The sequence below is a fragment of the Eptatretus burgeri genome, chromosome 15 (genome assembly GCF_056783735.1).
Source record: "Eptatretus burgeri isolate ZD-2024b chromosome 15, Ebu_testis_v1, whole genome shotgun sequence".
NCBI lineage: Eukaryota > Metazoa > Chordata > Myxini > Myxiniformes > Myxinidae > Eptatretus > Eptatretus burgeri.
The window spans coordinates 2,964,591-2,983,792 of NC_140975.1; the positions used below are offsets into that span (position 1 = coordinate 2,964,591).

A 19,202-nucleotide genomic window follows, 5' to 3' on the forward strand; every position below is an offset into this window, starting at 1 on the left:
GACAAATACCGCTGGACGCATTCAGAGCCAAGCTGTTCGGACACAAACACTGCTCAGACACATCCGAAGACAAACTCCTATTCGGACGCGCCCGGAGACAAACTCCCGTCCGGAGACAAACACCGCGCAGACGCACGAACATAAAAAACTGCCTGGATGTGTCCGGAGCCATGCTTCCTGGAGACAAACACTGCCTGGACGCATCCGGAGTCAAACACAGCCCGGACGTGTCTGGAGACAAACAATGCCCGGACGCTTCCAGAGACAAACACCGCCTGGATGCTTCCATAGACAATCACCGCCCGGACGCATCTGGAGACAAATACCACCCGGACGCATCTGGAGACAAAGACTGCCCAGACGCATCTGGAAGCAAACACCACCCAGCCACGTCCAGAGACAAACTCCCGTCTGGATATAAAAACCGCCTGGACACGTTCGGAGACAAACACTGCCCGGGCATGTCCAAAGACAAACAGCGTCGAGACATAACCACCGTCTGGATATGTCCAGAAACAGACAGACAAAGAGAGAGAGACAGGAGGGGAGGTTGAGAGAGGTGTGGGAGGATGGTGCTGCACTGTTCCCCTCTTTTCCTCATTCCCCAAACAAATTTACCAACACATTCCTCTTTGCCTTGCTCCGCTACTCCTAAGTGTGCATTAAAGTCCCCCACAATGCACAGCATCACCTCCAGCTCACCCATTCCCATCATCGTCTCCAATGCATCAATGAATTCCTGCTTCTCCTTCCCCATCCTTCCTGTTTGTGGCCCATATACCAACATAACGCACACCATTTGCCTCTGTATCACCACCCATGCCATAACTATTAATATATCCCATCTTTCCACGCCATCCACCTGCTTGCTGATCCACCTACGAAAACCATGTGCAGTAGTTGGATTTATTTGGATTCAGGAAGAGTTTATTAGCAATTAACTAATCAGAAACATGTTCCAGTTGAACATTGATTGTTTCAACTAGAAGATGTGGATCTGGATGAGAAAACAAGAGATTTGAGTCGACAGCAAACAAAAGGAAAGACAACACATTGGAGGATTTATTAAAATCATTACTAAAAACTAGAACGACACTCGGTAGAGCACATACCTCCCCCTGGCTGAGCAGTTTATATTTTGTATCCCACTGATAGGCCAGATCTGTATCCGGACCTGAACCAAAACCTAATCGTCGTCTTCCTTTCACCCAACTCATCCAGCAATTGTTATACCCCGTCCACAACGTTTTGAGAAGTCATTCTATATATCATTTTTGGCCCCATCTCTCAATGCTGAAGAATCACTTAAAAATTCTCGGATACAGACACAGATCTTCACCGAGTTCCAATCGATTTGTCCTCGGCACACACCCAACCTGTCCACCAAGTTTCGTCCAAATCCGTGGATCACCGTTTGAGATATCCTGCTCACAGACAGACAAACACACAAACTGGGGTGAAAACACCCTCAGTTCACCTTCGGTGGTGGAGATAATCAATACCAATAAATGTCAGTGTGTGTCAGTCCATCCGTCCTCCTCCATAACTGCAAAACCATGAAACCTAGCGGCCCCCAAACTTTGCATGCATACTGAGGGTACTCCAAGGGAGTGCATGAATTAAAATTGGATGTTTAGGTTCATTTAAACACCCCTTTTGAAAATAATTAACAGCCTTATTTAATTATCCTTTATCGAGGCATATCCTTAGTCACCTCGCTGGGGTCTTAATTCGCCCTTTTTTGGCCGGCCCAACAATGCCTTGACTTGGAACGGGCTGCGACAGTTTCTCAACGATAACGTTGTTTTTTTCCACTTTTCTCACTCACATCATCGAATGCCTGATCATCATACCTACAAATCACTAGATAAATTACAATGGTTATAAACACCCGGAGACACCAGCGTTGGTGGCATTATTTCATTTCCGCACGTGCCATAACCTCAATAAACTCATAACAGCTCTTTATCTCAGCCGAATGTCAAAATTTACATTTCTTAATTGACTTCAGCAGTGGTTCCGACTGCTAAAATAAATAAATAAATAATGTGTGAATTTGTCCAATTCGGACGTTGCTTGACATTCCGGGTGTCTTTGGGGGCGTGGTGTTTACATGACCAATCGGCGATTGCTAATCGCTTGCCAAGCCAGCCGTTCCTTATCAACCGTTTTGTTGGAGTGCTTAAGCCACTTGGCAAACACTCTGCAATATTTGCACTGTCACTGAACATATCGATTTACTTAAAGCCTGATTGACTTAAAGCCTGCGTTTGACCTCGTGTTGTAACGCAGTGCATCAGGCGGTGACTCGCTCACTGAAAATGTGCAATTGTATTTTACACGACATTTCCCCTTTTTGTACGATCTTGTTTCATGATACAACCTGTGACTTCGGCATAGTTACATTTATATAATATATCTATCTATATATATATATATATATATATATATATATATATATATATATATATATATATATATATATATATATATATATATATATATATATATATATATATATCAAATGAAACATTTCATTTTTTAAAGTTTCAACAGCCGTTTCATTGCAGTACTTGCTTGAGTGATTGAGCCACTTGGTGAGCGCTCTTCACACTCTTCAAGCTTCAATGGCGATACTATGGTGTGGTTCTCCATGGGGACTTTTCTGGGGTTAGGAAGGCAAAATAAATTAGATGATTATGAATGAATCGCCACATCACGGCAGGAGAGCCGAGAGATACACATGCTCGTTCTCAGCTGTATAGCCTACATTTGAATCCACACTCAGCTATAAACTGTCATCCCGGTGTTTCAAAGGCGCAGTGATTCATCAATGTGTGTGCCGTCTCTCGGATGGACGTTAAACTGAACGTCACATCTGTCGGAATCCCGCTCCGCCCTCTCCCTTTCCCTCTCTCTCCCACCCCTCGCATTCTCTCTCCGTCCCTCTCTGACCCATCCCCTTCCCCCCCCCCTTTCCTCTTCCTCCCACCTCTCTCCCTCTCTTCCACCCCTCTTCCTGGTCCCTGAGCCGAACCCCTCTGTTAAGGGGACTGTAAAGGACTGACGGTTCAGTTTAGAATTTGAAATGGCTTCCTCATAGTGTAGCATGAACAAAACAGATTCAGAGTGACCCGACCGGAGGGGTCCAAAGGTTGCTGCATGTGCGAGCACACATGCACATAGGCAGGCCTTTGCCAGGTAGATAGCGTGGGTTTTAAATGCTCTTGCCCAGTTTTATATAAAACATGGAGGTTAAAAAGAAAATGTTGCCGTTTGGGAGTGGTTTATTGCCCTTCTGTTCACGCTGTCTTCCCTTCACCGCCCTTCGCGCTGCCTTCCCTCCCCTCATCTCAGGCTTACCTCCTCCCAAACCCCCTCCCCTCACTATCCCCCATGGACCTCTTCAGGAGGTGTATGCGTGCTGTACATGCTGTTTTAACGTACCCTATTTTGATAGATCCTCCACTTCCCCTTCCCCCTGCCCCATTTCTCCACAAGTCCCACTACCAACCCCCCAAGTTGGGAACTCCTCCCCTCACCACCTCCCAAACTCCTCCTCACCTCCCCCATCCTCTTCTCACCCCTCCCTCCCCCAGAATGTATAGCGACATTTGGTGAGGCATTGCTTTCGCTCTCTCCCCCCCTTCCTTGATCATTCCCCCTTCCTCACCCCTCCAACTCCCCGGCCCTCCTCCCTCGGCCCCTCTCTCTCTCTCTCTCTCTCTCTCTCTCTCTCTCTCTCTCTCTCTCTCTCTCTCTCTCTCTCTCTCTCTCTCTCTCTCTCTCTCTCTCTCTCTCTCTCTCTCTCTCTCTCTCTCTCTCTCTCTCTCTCTCTCTCTCTCCTTTCTCCCTCCCTCCTCTCTCTCCCTTCTCCGTCCCTCCCCCTCTCCCCCATTAATATTCCCATCAGCAAAGTGAATTGTATTTGCGAGTTATGAATGACAGAGGCCCTCGTATAGAGCCCTGCAGGACACCACATATGACCAGCCAACGCTCGTAGGCAATCCTCCTCAGCACACATGACCACGGTGTCAATGATATGAACACAAAATAATGAATGTTTAGAAATGGCCACACAAGTCTCATCTCGACATGAGAGCCCTCTTATGGAGGTTTCACTGCACTCATGTGAACACAGCTGTATTATTGAGAATGTTGATTTATCCTCTTCATGGAGAAAGTACCCACCATGCCCTAAAATACTTAACTCTCTCTCTGTTACTAGCCGATGGTGCTCTTCTGCCTGCGAAGTATCGGTGTTGAAGGTGCACTGACAGTCGTGGGCACGGCAACAGAGGCCACAGCTGCACAGGTTCAGGTGCAGCCATACGATGGAAGTGATGACCAGAACTGGGTTTATGATCAAGGATACCTGCGGTCCCAGGTAGTGACCTAACGTGTGGTTAGTTATACAAAATCTGTTAAGATGACTGCACCACATGTGTAGAATTATCATCACGAGTTTGAAAACCGTTTTGGTGACCGCTGTAGGTTGGTGATCTTTGCCTGGAGGTCATGGGGAGCCGATGGCAGCCCGGTGCGTCCGTGGGAGCATGGTTTCCACAACAACAACTCCAGCAGAAGTGGCGTATTACGCGTGATGGGCTAATTGTCAGCTTACTGGGATCGAACCTTGTGCTTCGTGTAAAAGGTAAGAGCACAGCTGAACCAATTGTGTGATTATCTAGTGCAGGTAATCAAATCGATTCAACGTAAGGCCATCATCGGGTAACACGTTCATCTTGTGATGCGTTTCGAGAGAGAACGAGATGAATGCGACGGCACGGGTCGATAACGTGCATAAAAAAAAACCAGCATGAACAAACACATCGAACCCACATGAACCATGTTCGTGTAATGCTGGTGCCGCGACAAACATCATCTCTCCTCGTGCTTATGGTATAACAGCAGAATAAAGAGGCCGAAGGGTTTCTGTGCGTACTCCTGAGCACATGAAGACTGTGTTTGCAGATGGTGGAGGATATGATAACAATCACGTGGCTCTGGCTGAGAGACAGGACAACGAGCCATGGCAGCGCTGGAAGGTGGAAATGGTCTAGCTGCTAGAGATGACCTGACGGTGCCACCTATGGAGCGGCGTATTTGTACAAAGCGAAAAAGAGAGATCGTGTCGTTCTATGTATCCCACAATGCAGTGCTTTGCAGTATTTTCATCCAACAGGTGTTTTTGTTGGAGAGCAGTCACCACCAGCTGCAGGGCTAACCCTGGTTTGTAGTTACGGTTTATTATTAAAAAAAATGTAAAATAAAAATTGTTTTCAAATTCCCATTGTGCATCTTGGACGTGTGCACGGTGTTTGTGTGTGTTCATGTTTAAATTCCCAAGAGAATGAAGAGCACAAATGTTTCCATCATGGTGATCATGAGCTGGCAGCCGTTGCCGTCTGACCTCCATTTAAACGCGGTGTACATGCACCAGACGAGTGTGAGGATACGTGAGCAGGGAGCACGTACGTGTATGCCCGGTTGAGAGTGCAGCAGTACAAGGTATGTTTGTGTTACACGAGGTACAGAGGATTCCATCGCATTTATTACATCACCTCAATCTCAAAACGAAGAGGACGTGCAGCGGGACGTTGTTTTTCCCGTCATCTTCGCCCGTTACAAATTCACCTTTCGTCATCAGATTTCCATCTTTTAAAGATATTCGTGTTCAGAACGTACAATTGGCCACGTACTGTGACTGGGGCATCAATAACATCGCAAGCGGAAACATGGCGTGCGGTCTGTCTGACATCGGTACGAATCCATCTCCGCCATCCCAGTGCGGTCACCTGATCACACCAACCCTTGAGTCGGAGTCCATGGATTTGTGCAAGGAGAGTGAAAATGATGGCGAAGAAATGCTCACCGTTGGACACGGTTTCAGGCTGCATTAGCTGGGCTGCACCGACGTACATTTCACACAACTCCATCCCGTGAATCTTAGGAATGGAAATCTGAAACCTTACATACAATACAAGGCAAGTTTGATCGGATAACAGGCAAAAATAACCTTACTCTGCAGGATCGATCCAGAGGGAATTAAATATGCATGTTATATGGGAGTGGAGGTTCTTCATCGGGTAGGGTGAGGGACACGCGTTCCGCATGTCCAGCACGGGATCAAGCTCTCTGCACGACCGTCTTGCCACGTGCCCTTCCCCGCTCCAACTTTTCAAATGCGGCCGGAACCTCGTCAAACGGATACACCTTTTCAACAATCGGTTTCACCTGCAGACACAAGATGATGATGATGTTATTTCACGAGTACTTTAACCGTCCCTCGTTTACCAAGATATCGTCGAGAACATGACAACCCATAAAATAACACACAACACAGCATCGGCTTGGCTTCCACCAGAACGGGTGATCTGAACCTGGGGTATACTCCTCTACAAGCACGCCTACGACCGGGTCTCCAGCCATCGCCTACGCACGTGATGAGCTTTTGCAGCAAAATATCTCAAAAGCCCCACTGAGGGAAGGTGAAGGAACTCCAAATGTGGTTTCATGGTTTCCTCCAAGCGTACCTTTCCCGAATCGACCAACATGGTTATTTCATCCAGACTCGACCCGCTCGGCGAGAAGAAAGCCCAACGATAATGTGTACCACCGGCTAGACCCTGCCAGGTGGTGAGAACGAGACCAAAATTACCAGTCACTGTAAGCTTCCTGTACACGCTCGCCAAGAAAAACATAAACCCTTTGCCAAAGTGTACGATTGGAATTTGGGCAAGGTACCAGCACACAATGGCCTATCCTTTACAAAAATCTCAATGTGATCTTTAATATCCACGAGTGAGGAAAAATACACCATTACAAACGTCCAAAGCACCAAAACTGGTACAGATTGAAGCAAAACAAGGAACAACCAATGACAAGCACGAACAAAACTAGACCCTTAAAACAAGATCAAAGGTAACCATTTGTAGTCCTGGGCCCCGATTGATTATTGGGGTGTTTTGATAGTCTGAGCGGCTTACCGAGATGACCTTACGACCCAGTACGACACTAGAACTGACGAATCCTTCAGCCACGCCGAGGTCATCGGTCTTCATCAGCAAAGGCGTCACCAATGTCACATACGTGGCTCCAGACCAGGGCTGCAGCAATGGCATGGCCCAAGTCTCAGTGTCACCTCCAACAGCATCCAGCACAAAATGAAACCTTTTAGTGTCCAAGGGTGGAGGGGGTGGAGGGGGTGGAGGGGGTGGAGGGGGACAAGAGATGGCTGTAAAAGGGAGCACAACACCTGCAGTAAACACGACATCAGCACCACAGGTAAACATGCACCTCTCACTGCGAAGAACCTCCGCTGGCTGCTCTTCCCGCGTAACGACACGTTCCGCACCCAGAGACGAGAGCAGCGATGCCGCTTCCTCGTCGCACGTCACCGTGACGCGTGCTCCCCACACCTTCAAAAGCTGCACGTGCAGAGAAAATGTTTGTAAAGTACTAATCACCGTGTTACTAGGAACATCAATTTTAATCGATCAAACATGGACGATCGCTACAGAGACAAACAAGCCGCAGTGTACCTGCACAGCGAACATTCCAACTCCTCCAGAAGCTCCCAGGACCAGTACCCTGCCAGCAGACAACACAAGTCACCAACGACATAGGTCAGCACCAACGTAGGTCCAGCTCATAAAATGCCAAGAGCCTGCTCGACTGTCCCAACCTCTTGCCTTTGGCGTTGTGGGCGTCGAGACCCCCGGTGTGAGCGAGAGCAGCTTGTGCCGTGAGCCCGGCGAACGGCAGGGAGGCCGCATCCGTATGGTTCAGCGTCTTTGGTTTATGTGAGATCTAATGGACCATGGCACAGCAGGAAAACGGGAGGCAATGGGATTGCTGAGAAAGGTTAAAGGTCAGGGCTCAATATTTCATTTTTAACCTGGATTTACAGCAGACATCAGGAAGAGATCCCAAAAGGTAATTGAAGGTGGGAGAGCTAATGAGCCAATGTTACGTGGGCTGGGACAAACACCCATACATGGTGCTGTGGTTGCACATGAAGCGTCAATGGCCGAGGATGTTCCTGAACGTGCTGGACAAACCGGTACAGCATAGTAAACGTAACAATAATTACCGTTTAAAACAATCTCCAGTGATGCAAGCCAGCGAATCCTTCAATACAATAAGCCAATCACGTGTGCCTCATACCTCATTACCACTAGCAACCACAAACTCAGCCAAGGTTCCCTGCTTCCACGGAGGGAGAGCCAGCCAGACCTACAGGTAGAAGTGGATCAAAGCACTGGCGAACCACAGGAGAACTAGGAAACCACGGTCATGCGTCCAAAGGGTGTGTATATACATGCATGTATATACCTGATCTCCAGGCCGGAAATACTTGACCGAGAGACCGGTCTCCATGACAACGCCGGAGCAGTCACGACCGAGGACAAGTGGGAACTCGTCATCAGTGGGATGAATACGCAACGGGTCTCTGCGCATTCGCAGTAACCTCGCTCCATAGCCACCTGTACAGAGTGGCCGGGTCACCACGATCCAGGACGAGAGGCACAGCAAGTGCACCCAAACACATTCACGTCTACAAGTCACATCAAAAGCATCAATGGACGGAACACATTGTTCAAATAGGTAGCGAACAGGTGAGATCGTGGCACTTGTACATTAATATGACAATGAGCGTACAACAGGAACTGAAAATAAACAGCAAATTACACAAAACGATGAGGGAATGAGAGGGAAAAGGAGCTCACACGTTTGGGGACCAAAAAAGGGGGGGAGGAGGAGGAGGAGGAGGAGGAGGAGGAGGAGGAGGAGGAGGAGGAGGAGGAGGAGGAGGAGGAGGAGGAGGAGGAGGAGGAGGAGGAGGAGGAGGAGGCCACAGTTTCGGAAAGAATTAGAAGGAAGAAGAAGAGTAACGGTGTCAGGTAACCAAGGAAACGATTGACTTGATATCCGAAGCTGAACCGATTGACCAGTGCTTTTAAATCCTTACGGGACATGGACAGGTCGATGGGGTTGAGACTTGCGGCGCACACCTTCACCACCACCTCGTTGGGTCGTACGATGGACGGCAGGGGACGGCTCGAACGGCGCAGACACCTTGGACCTCCGTATTTGTCCAACACCCAAGCACACATCGTCCGGGACCGCCGTGGGATGTAATTCGAGAACCCGGGATTCCGACATGGCAGGTCCAGTCTGAACATCCTCGGGACAAATCCACGAAATGCCATGTCGGCCCCTTAAACACACACACACGGGAACACACACACACAAACAAAAACACACACGGGGACACACACACACACAAAAACGCGCACGAACAAACAAACGAACGAACGAACGAACGAACGAACGAACGAACGAACGAACGAACGAACGAACGAACGAACGAACGCACGCACGCACGCACGCACGCACGCACGCACGCACGCACGCACACACACACACACACACACACACACACACAAAAACACGCAAACAAAAACACACACGGGGACACACACAAACAAAAACACACACACCAATGCGCACACACAAACAAAAACACACACGGACACACACAAACAAAAACACACACACAAACAAAAACACACACACCAATGCGCACACACAAACAAAAACACACACGGACACACACAAACAAACACACATGGGGACACACAAACAAAAACAAATGGACACACACACGGGGACACACGCACACACACAAACAAAAACACGCACAAGCACACACAAACAAACAGGCGCACACACACAAACACACACACGGGGACACACACACACACACACACACAAACAAACAAACAAACAAACGCGCGCACACACACACACACACACACACACACAAACACACACGGGGACACACACAAACAAAAACACACACGGACACACAAACACACACGGGGACACACACAAACAAAAACACACACACAAACAAAAACACACACACCAATGCGCACACACAAACAAAAACACACACGGACACACACAAACAAAAACACAAACACACATGGGGACACACAAACAAAAACACATGGACACACACACGGGGACACACGCACACACACACACACGGGGACACACACAAACAAAGACACACACACGGGGACACACGCACTGGGACACGCACGGGGACACACACTGGGACACGCACGGGGACACACACACACACACGGGGACACACACACACACACACACACACACACACACACACACACACACACACACACACACACACACACACACACACGGGGACACACACAAACAAAAACACACACGGACACACACAAACAAAAACACACACACAAACAAAAACACACACACCAATGCGCACACACAAACAAAAACACACACGGACACACACAAACAAAAACACACACACAAACACACATGGGGACACACAAACAAAAACACATGGACACACACACGGGGACACACGCACACACACAAACAAAAACACGCACAAGCACACACAAACAAACAGGCGCACACACACAAACACACACACGGGGACACAGACAAACAAAAACACACGCACATACACAAACAAACACACACAGGCATGCACACACACAAACAAAAACACACACAAACAAAAACACACACACGAGGACACACACACACACAAACAAACAAAAAAAAACACACAAACAAAAACACACACGGGAAGACACACACACGGGGACACACGCACAGACACACACACGGGGACACACACACACACACACACAAACAAAGACACACACACGGGGACACACACACACGCACGGGGACACACACACACACACACACACGGGGACACACGCACAGACACACACACGGGTACACACACACACACACGGGTACACACACAAACAAAGACACACACACGGGGACACACACACACACACGCACGGGGACACACACACACACACACGCACGGGGACACACACACACACACGCACGGGGACACACACACGCACGGGGACACACACACGCACGGGGACACACACACACACGGGGACACACACACACACACGGGGACACACACACACACGGGGACACACACACACACGGGGACACACACACACACGGGGACACACACACACACACACACACACACACGGGGACACACACACACACACGGGTACACACACACGGACACACACACAGACACACGGGGACACACACACACGGGGACACGGACACACACACACACACACACGGGGACACACACACACACACACACACACGGACACGGACACACAGACACACGGGGACACACACACACACGGGGACACACACACACACACACACACAGACACACGGGGACACACACACACACACGGGGACACACACAAACACGGGGACACACACACGGACACACACACACACGGGGACACGGACACACAGACACACGGGGACACACACACACGGGGACACGGACACACACACACACACACACGGGGACACACACACACACACACACGGGGACACACACAAATGGACACACAGACACACGGGGACGCACACACACACTGGGACACACACACACACACACACACGGACACATACACACACACACACACAGGGACACACACACGGACACACACACACACAGGGACACACACACGGACACACACACACACACGGACACATACACACACACACACACACACACACGGGGACACACACACACACACACACACACGGGGACACACACACACACACACACGGGGACACACACACACACACACACACACACACGGACACATACACACACACACACACAGGGACACACACACGGACACACACACACACAGGGACACACACACGGACACACACACACACAGGGACACACACACGGACACACACACACACACACACACACACACACACACACACACACACAAACAAAGACACACACGGGGACACACACACACACACACACACACACACGGGGACACACACAAACAAAGACACACACACGGGGACACACACAAACAAAGACACACACACACACACACGGGGACACACACAAACAAAGACACACACACGGGGACACACACAAACAAAGACACACACACGGGGACACACACACACACACACGCACGCACGCACGCACGCAAATGCACGTACATACACACACACACACACACACACACACACGCACACACACACGCACACGTGATGTTAAAATAAGCCGTTCACATCTCTCACCGTTATAAGATGGCCGCGATCACGAGGAAATAAAGAAAACTACGAACCACTCGGACTCCGTGAAACGTCTGTTTGTCCTTCGCGGCGGGAAGAACGTCCGAGACGCGTCACGAACACGGGAAGGCGGAAGCGCTTCGCGACTTTGACCAATCAGCGCGAGGCAAGTGTGGCTGATTGACCAATGGCCGGGCCCGACAGAGAGCTGTGGAAAAGATGGCGGCGCGCAGGGGAGTGAGGGACGGCATTTCGCCGCGAACAACGATCGGCTTCACCATCAACCAGGTCGGTTGGTCAGTCAATCGATGAGGGACGGAGAAACGACGTGAACAGGATGTTAGTTAGTGGGTGCTAGTTACTGGCTGTGAAGTGCGAACCGATGTAAAGGTAAATAAGGAACTGACGCACGACGAGGCCCTTTGGACCACTGTGCCTGTGCGACACCGCCACCACTAGATTAAATAAATAATTAATCCGTGTTACCGGCACGTGACCCGCTCGTTTGGACCTGCGATTCGATGTGAGGTCAAAGTCCTGAATTGCGAGAAAAGACCGCAAGACCTTTTGGTTGGAGGGACCAGTCACTCACGACCCGTGACTTATGGGTCCATGTTAATTACTTATGGGTCCATGTTAATTACTTATGGGTCCATGTTAATTACTTTACCTTGAAGTTTGTTCGTCATTCCCATCAGAGCTCAACGTCCAGGTTCGAATCCCACACGCTTTACCGGTTTGTGTTTGCAACCCTTCACGAGCTTGGCGTTACGTGCGGTTAATGCCGTGGTAACCGATGTCGTGACATCCCCTAACGACAGACGTGCTTTGTGACGTGTTTTGTGACGTCTGCACGGTGCTCCCCACTTGCTTGTCCTCGCCAGGCTGCTGCTGCCCTGCGGGAGGGGACCCTGACGCCCGTGGAGCTGTGCGAGCGCTGCCTTGCTCAGGCGCAACGTTGGGACGTTCTGAACGCCTTCGTGACCCTCACGGCGGACTCTGCTTTGCGGCAAGCTCGTGCCGCCGGACGGCGCTTCAAGCTCGGTTTGTTGAACACTAATCGGCAGGAATGATGGCCGGTGCTTTCGATTGGGATTTTCACAATATTGTGCACAACCTCAAGGCCACGGAGTTCCTTTTGGAAGTTTGTGCCTGTGCACCGGTTCTTTTGAATCGATACCATCTGTGTCCGACGGCACGGTGCAGAGTTCACGGTCTGGGTTCCGTTCCCCACCCGACTATAGCGTGTCGGATCGGTGCTTCGCGGCCAGGGAGCTGCACCACAAAGTGCGTCGTTCCCCAGGTGGACGTTAAGCCAGGCGTCTCGTCTGCCAGCATTATTTGGTGGGCGTGTGATTCCCAGTACCTTGAACGAATTACAAACTCTCTCCAAATCATCGATCAAACGTCACACCGATCCATCCAGTTCGTAAAAGACTTGGACAAACGCTCCCTGGCCCACCCTGTAAGATGGGGAGATCATGTGGACCATTATAGTCGTCGTAGTAACGGCAGTAATATCTGAGTAGTTGAGGTGCTCCAGCATGAAATCCAAACAGAATCACCCTTGTGGTTATGACGTCGTATTGTCCGTTTGAGTTGTGGTTAAAACTTGCACATTGACCCATAATGTCCTTGATATTTTTGTAAAAATCTTCACTTAAAGAAACTCCTAAGTAACGGCTGGATTGATAAACACCGAGAAGGGCACGTGGACCTGAACCAAAATCGAATCGGCTTCTTCCTGTCACCTACCCAACTCGTCCACCTCGTTTTGTCCGAATCTGTCCACAACTTTTTGAGATCTCACGCTCGATATCGTTTTTGGCCCCCTTTCTCGATGGTGAAGAATCACTTCTTAAATTAAAGAAATTCTCAAATCCGGATTCGGATCTTCACCAAAATTGAACCAATTCTCCCTTGTCCTATCCCCAACCTCTCCACCAAATTTTGTCCGAATCCATCCGCAACTGCTTGAGATACCCTGCTTGCAGACAGACAGGCAGGTGTGAAAAGGTAACCTCCGTCCACCACGGGTGGCGGAGGTAATAACCAAGCAACCCTCGCTCGTGCCATCGCAGGAAGTTTGTAACTCTGTGTCTATAAAAGGGTCACACAAGGTATCATGTTCAAGGGTCACCTGTTTATACAACTTGTGTGCATTAGTAATCCCACTGGACGTTTGTCGGGAAGGAAGGAGGAAGCCGTTTAAGTGGAAGAAGCACGACACGTGGGTATCTTGTTGTATAAAATGGGGATGTTTGAGTTTGCTGTTTGTGAGGACAAATTAGGGGAATAATCGTTGTTGGTCTCGACTCTTGTGATGACATTTTCTGCATCCCCAGATCAAGCACTAGGATAAGGTGTCTCTTGATTCTCCAGGCCGACCGCTCGGCAAGCTCGATGGGATTCCTTTTGCTACCAAAGACAATTTTTGTACGGCTGGCATCCGTACCACCTGTGCCTCGAACATGCTAAGAGGTACCGGCTGAGGGTGTTGCACAGATTTTATCTCCAAAAACCTCGCACGGCATCCTGACGCCAACCGGGCCTGGTCTCATCCAAAGGCGAGTCCTGATTGTAGCTCTCCTGTGACGTTCAGGTTTCGTTCCTCCGTACACGGCCACGGTAGTGCAGCGACTGCTGGATCGAGGTGCCGTGCTCGTCGGCAAGACGAACATGGATGAATTTGCGATGGGGTGAGGTTTCTCGGGTCCGACCCGACGCGTTGGATTTCCCCAGCAGTATCCCATTAGGGAAATTGTGCTGTAACTGTTAAACACTTTTTTTTTCTTGGCAGGTCTGGCAGTACGGATGGAATTTTTGGTCCAGTGAAAAACCCCTGGAGTTACTCTCTGCAGCGCTGCCTCGCGAGTCGAGAAACCGAATGCAGGCCGCTCGAAGACCTTGAAGACTGGTGCATCGCAGGGGGTAGCTCCGGAGGCAGCGCAGCCGCCACTGCAGTTGGAGCGTGTTTATTGTGAGTGAAGACCATATTGACTGCTGCATGCCGCTTGTTGTTCAAATGTGCACCACTCTTCTCTTGACTCGGACCCGTCTCTCGCCCAGCGCCTTGGGCTCTGACACCGGAGGTTCGACGAGAAACCCAGCCGCACGCTGTGGCCTGGTGGGCCTCAAACCCACGGCCGGCCTACTTCCTCGTCATGGCCTAATTCCTCTCGTAAACTCCATGGACGTGCCAGGAATCTTTGTATCCAGTGCGTCCGACGCGGCCATTTTGCTTGGTAAGTCAGTCATCCAGGAACTCGGAGTCGAGCCCCCGATGGCGATTTGGCGTATTTTCTTGGCAATGAGAACGGTAGCTTTTGTCGTCATGAAAATTTGGCGATCCCCTTCGATCTTAGCATCGCCAAAATAAAAACGTGATGACATCATACTGACTGACGTCCATCCGGATCACGACGGCGATTCCTGCTGAAGTTGATGTATTTGTAGTATCTGCTCGTTGATAGAACATGGCGTGCGCCTCGCATTATGATCGATACGCCACCAGCCATCGATTTACCTGCAGCATCGTCCCAGTGCCAAACATCATTCCGATGAAAACGCTCTTTGGGAATTCCCACCTTGCAGTTTCTTGGTCGATTGGCTGTTTTATAGATTTTTTTAGAATGAAACGCGTGTCCAGGTCATGTGTTTAAATAATGGGCTCTTGAACATGTTTGAAATATTGGTGAATCGAAATAATAAATAAATAATACTCAATGTATTTATTGCATAAAAATAAATAATCCAATCCCCCTTTTGCTGATGGATACGTTTAAAGTGTTCTTCCCTTTTTAAAATGACCCGAGATTGTGATCAGCTCAGGATGTTGGGCCCCAGTTTTTCAGATATTGAAATGAACACCGGACGTACTGTTTGCTTTGGTGTCACGTGATAAGAGCAGTGCATTGTAAGATTTCTTCCCGAGAATGATTTGTGAAATGTTTTTGAGATTTGACTCGTTGGGTGTGGATGAAGGGGCAATGGCCGGCCATGATGACAAAGACTCCACTGCGGTACAAGACCCTCCACCCTCATTTGACTTGCTGGAGGATGCTGATGTGCATGACCTGGTTGTGGGAATACCACAGGTGCTCAGGAGGTCTTAGATTTTCCATCATGATCCTTTTATTCTTTCACAAACACACGCCTGTTGTAGAGGGTTGAACTTGATGTTCAAAGCTTGTTATGATGTACCCTGAAGTCCGGCTATCATAAGAGCAGACCGCTGTGGTGTTACGCAGGAGTACCACGCTCCTGGCCTTCAGCCGGACGTATTGAAGGCCTGGACCCATACAGCAGATCTGCTGGAGAAGGCCGGAGCACGGGTGATGTCCGTGTCACTGCCTCACACGCTGTATTCCATTGTGTGTTACCATGTGCTGTGTGCTGTGGAGGTTGCCTCCAACATGGCCTGCTACGATGGGATCGAGTACGGTGAGGAAGAACATCCCAATTTGCTTTCTTGCCAAGCATCGTTTCCATAAAGCAGGCAGTACTTGGGGACCGGACCCTTCTACCATTCTTTCCTTGCACCCCAATTCTGACCTAGGGCACCGTAGTAACTCGGGCAGTTTCACGGAGGAGCAATATGCGGCCACTCGGCATGAAGCGTTCAACCACGTGGTCCGTGGACGAATCCTTGCAGGAAACTACTTCCTGCTCAGAAAGTAACCATGCACTTTCTCTCATCTTCTTTACTCCTGCAGTTTGTAGTTCCGTGTCTGACACTCCTGTGATGCGTTTCTCGTTTTAGAAATCGGGCACGGTTCTATAAGAAAGCTCAGCAAGTGCGCAGACTCATCGTGGAGGACTTTCGGAGGGTGTTCGACGCCGGTGTCGATCTCATTCTGACCCCAACTACGCTCTCTGACGCCCCGACTTCGAAAGAATTTTCCGCAGAAGACAACCGCTCTCGCAGTGCGCAGGATGATGTGTTCACTCAGCCTGCGAACATGGCCGGTGAGGAAAGATGGTAGCAAGGTTAGCACGACGAGGTGAAACGGTCGTAGTTTGTTTCGGTAACTGGTGAGCATAGAATTGTTGTTATTTTCTATCCACAATGGTGATTGGATGGGTCGAGAAGCAACAACTCCTGGTTTACAAGAGTAAACCTCATTGTGGTCACAGTCTACATTCTGTTCCACGATAGAGTGACGTTGGGTCGAGGTAAATGTTAAGTGGTCTCGAGAGTACTCAAACGTGTTGAAGATCCTAATTGTGCGGTGTGTTCCAGGGTTACCCGTGGTGAGCGTACCAGCAGCACTTTCCAGTCGCGGCCTTCCCATTGGCCTGCAGCTTATCGGACGGCCATTCCGTGAGCGAGAGCTTCTCTCCACCGCCTGTTGGCTGGAGAAAACCATCTGTTTACCCAAACTCTGCTTCGAATCACCACACATTTAGAATTGGGTTTGGGGATCTGACAAACACTCTCTGGCGCTGGCAGGTGATCTGTACCTCAAAACTGCTTTGCCGCTCCTTCTAAAACTGTCTACACTGCTGGTGTTACAGGTGCTGGTGTTACAGCAGGTTTTTGTACATGATAAATTAAAAACAATTTGTCCCAGTGAGGTTTCTGTACTTATGGCTCATGCAGGAGTTGGTAAATGTACTGTATCCGAAAGGACATCATAAGATGTCAGTCTACTTTACAGGAATTAAACTACATCAGAACACGATGGACAAATGAACACACAAGTTGGGATTTGATCGCAGGATCGCAGCATCATGAGCAAAGTTATGATGACGACATGAGCAAAACGGATCCTTAATCAATTTAGCAACAAACTTCTGAAAACAGCTGCAAACGATGGATACTACACAGGAAAACGAAACAAACAAAAAAAAACAGCCCCAATGATTGCAAAGAAAAAAAACCAAGAAGGCCACTCGGTAGAGTGCATACCTCCGCCATGTAATGCCTGATCCACAAGAACACATCGGGCCCAACACATTTTAGAAATATCGTTTTTGGCCCATTCTCTCAATGGTGAAGAAATCACTTTAAAGATTAAATAATTCTCGGATATGGATCCAGATTCGGATCTTCACCAAAATCTAATCAATTCATCCTTATCACACACCCAACCTGCCCACCAAGTTTCGTCTGAATGCATCTACAACTTTTTGAGATATCCTGCACACAGACGGACAGACAAACAAACAGACAGAGAGGGGTGAAAACATAAACTCCTTCACCTTCGGTGGCAGAGGTAAAAAAGGAAAATTACAAAAAGAGCTCGAAGGGCACTCGGTAGAGCGCATACCTCCGCTACGCAATGCCTGATTCATAAGAACATATCGGGCCCAGTACATTTTTGAAATATCATGATATTTGGCCCTTTCTCTCAATGGTGAAGAAATCACTTTAAAAATTAAGTTAATCTCGGATATGGATCTGGATTCGGATAGTCATCAAAATCTAATCGGTTCGTTCTTGTCACACACCCAACTTGTCCACAAAATTTCATCTGAATCCGTCCACAACTTTTTGAGATATCCTGCAGACAGACAAACAGAAAGGGGGTGAAAACAACCTCCTTCCACCTTGGTGGTGGAGGTAAACATCAGCAGCTCTACTCTGAGAAATGGGAGAATGACAAATGAGCAGGGATATTTTAAAAAGTGCTTGACAGGATCGGGATCAAGAAGGAAGGCTCGTTGGAATGGCTAAGAACACGTCAAATAAGTTGGGATGGAGAGCGCATCATCATAAATGCTCAAAACCAAGGACACTATACTCATGTCTTTAAGAAAATGGGGGACTTGAGCCAATCATAGAAATGCAGGTTTTGTGGGGAAGAAACAAAAGTACCAGTCACCTTCTCTCGGGATGTAAAAAACTCATGCCGGAACAACTGCACACAGAAAGACATGACAGCATCGGTGGAGTAATCCACTGGCACATCTGAAAACATTTCAACATCCCAGCCCCAGAACAATCATGGAAACACAAACCAAGTCCGATCCTTGAAAATGAACAGAAATGCTCACGCATGACAAGATGATCCCGTCAAGTG

At 49.0% G+C, this 19,202-nt stretch overlaps 3 protein-coding genes across 7 annotated transcripts in view; 2 read left to right on the forward strand and 1 right to left on the reverse strand.

The window, feature by feature from the left end:
• The window catches only part of LOC147011319 (uncharacterized), a 57,595-nt gene extending 52,304 nt beyond the window's left edge, over positions 1 to 5,291 (forward strand). Inside the window, exons 19-21 of the mRNA XM_085857014.1 lie at positions 4,229 to 4,387; positions 4,495 to 4,654; positions 4,975 to 5,291. Of these exons, the coding sequence (XP_085713140.1) occupies positions 4,229 to 4,387; positions 4,495 to 4,654; positions 4,975 to 5,063 (408 nt within the window). The 3' untranslated portion in view covers positions 5,064 to 5,291. The remainder of the gene's footprint in view (positions 1 to 4,228; positions 4,388 to 4,494; positions 4,655 to 4,974) is intronic.
• Positions 5,292 to 5,532: 241 nt separating this feature from the next.
• RTN4IP1 (reticulon 4 interacting protein 1) lies at positions 5,533 to 12,365 on the reverse strand. Of its 5 annotated transcripts, none has more exons than XM_085857027.1 (10): positions 12,231 to 12,364; positions 9,018 to 9,223; positions 8,338 to 8,489; positions 8,170 to 8,238; positions 7,688 to 7,812; positions 7,545 to 7,593; positions 7,300 to 7,430; positions 6,990 to 7,173; positions 6,537 to 6,629; positions 5,533 to 6,237 (listed from the first exon to the last, which is right to left on the reverse strand). In XM_085857027.1, the coding sequence occupies exons 2-10, from the start codon at positions 9,166 to 9,168 to the stop codon at positions 6,130 to 6,132; spliced, it is 1,062 nt and encodes a 353-aa protein (XP_085713153.1). In that variant the 5' UTR covers positions 9,169 to 9,223; positions 12,231 to 12,364; the 3' UTR covers positions 5,533 to 6,129. The 5 variants fall into 5 exon arrangements, with proteins under 5 accessions (XP_085713153.1, XP_085713150.1, XP_085713154.1 ...); XM_085857024.1 differs by having other exon boundaries at positions 8,975 to 9,223; positions 12,231 to 12,363; XM_085857028.1 differs by lacking the exon at positions 6,537 to 6,629 and having other exon boundaries at positions 8,975 to 9,223; positions 12,231 to 12,365.
• Positions 12,338 to 17,765, forward strand: QRSL1 (glutaminyl-tRNA amidotransferase subunit QRSL1). Its single transcript, XM_085857023.1, has 11 exons — positions 12,338 to 12,465; positions 13,062 to 13,221; positions 14,560 to 14,658; positions 14,780 to 14,876; positions 14,978 to 15,157; positions 15,247 to 15,422; positions 16,162 to 16,274; positions 16,428 to 16,620; positions 16,736 to 16,853; positions 16,940 to 17,145; positions 17,420 to 17,765. Exons 1-11 carry the CDS (start codon positions 12,397 to 12,399, stop codon positions 17,584 to 17,586), a joined length of 1,578 nt encoding a protein of 525 aa, XP_085713149.1. The 5' UTR covers positions 12,338 to 12,396; the 3' UTR covers positions 17,587 to 17,765.
• Positions 17,766 to 19,202: the final 1,437 nt, after the last annotated feature.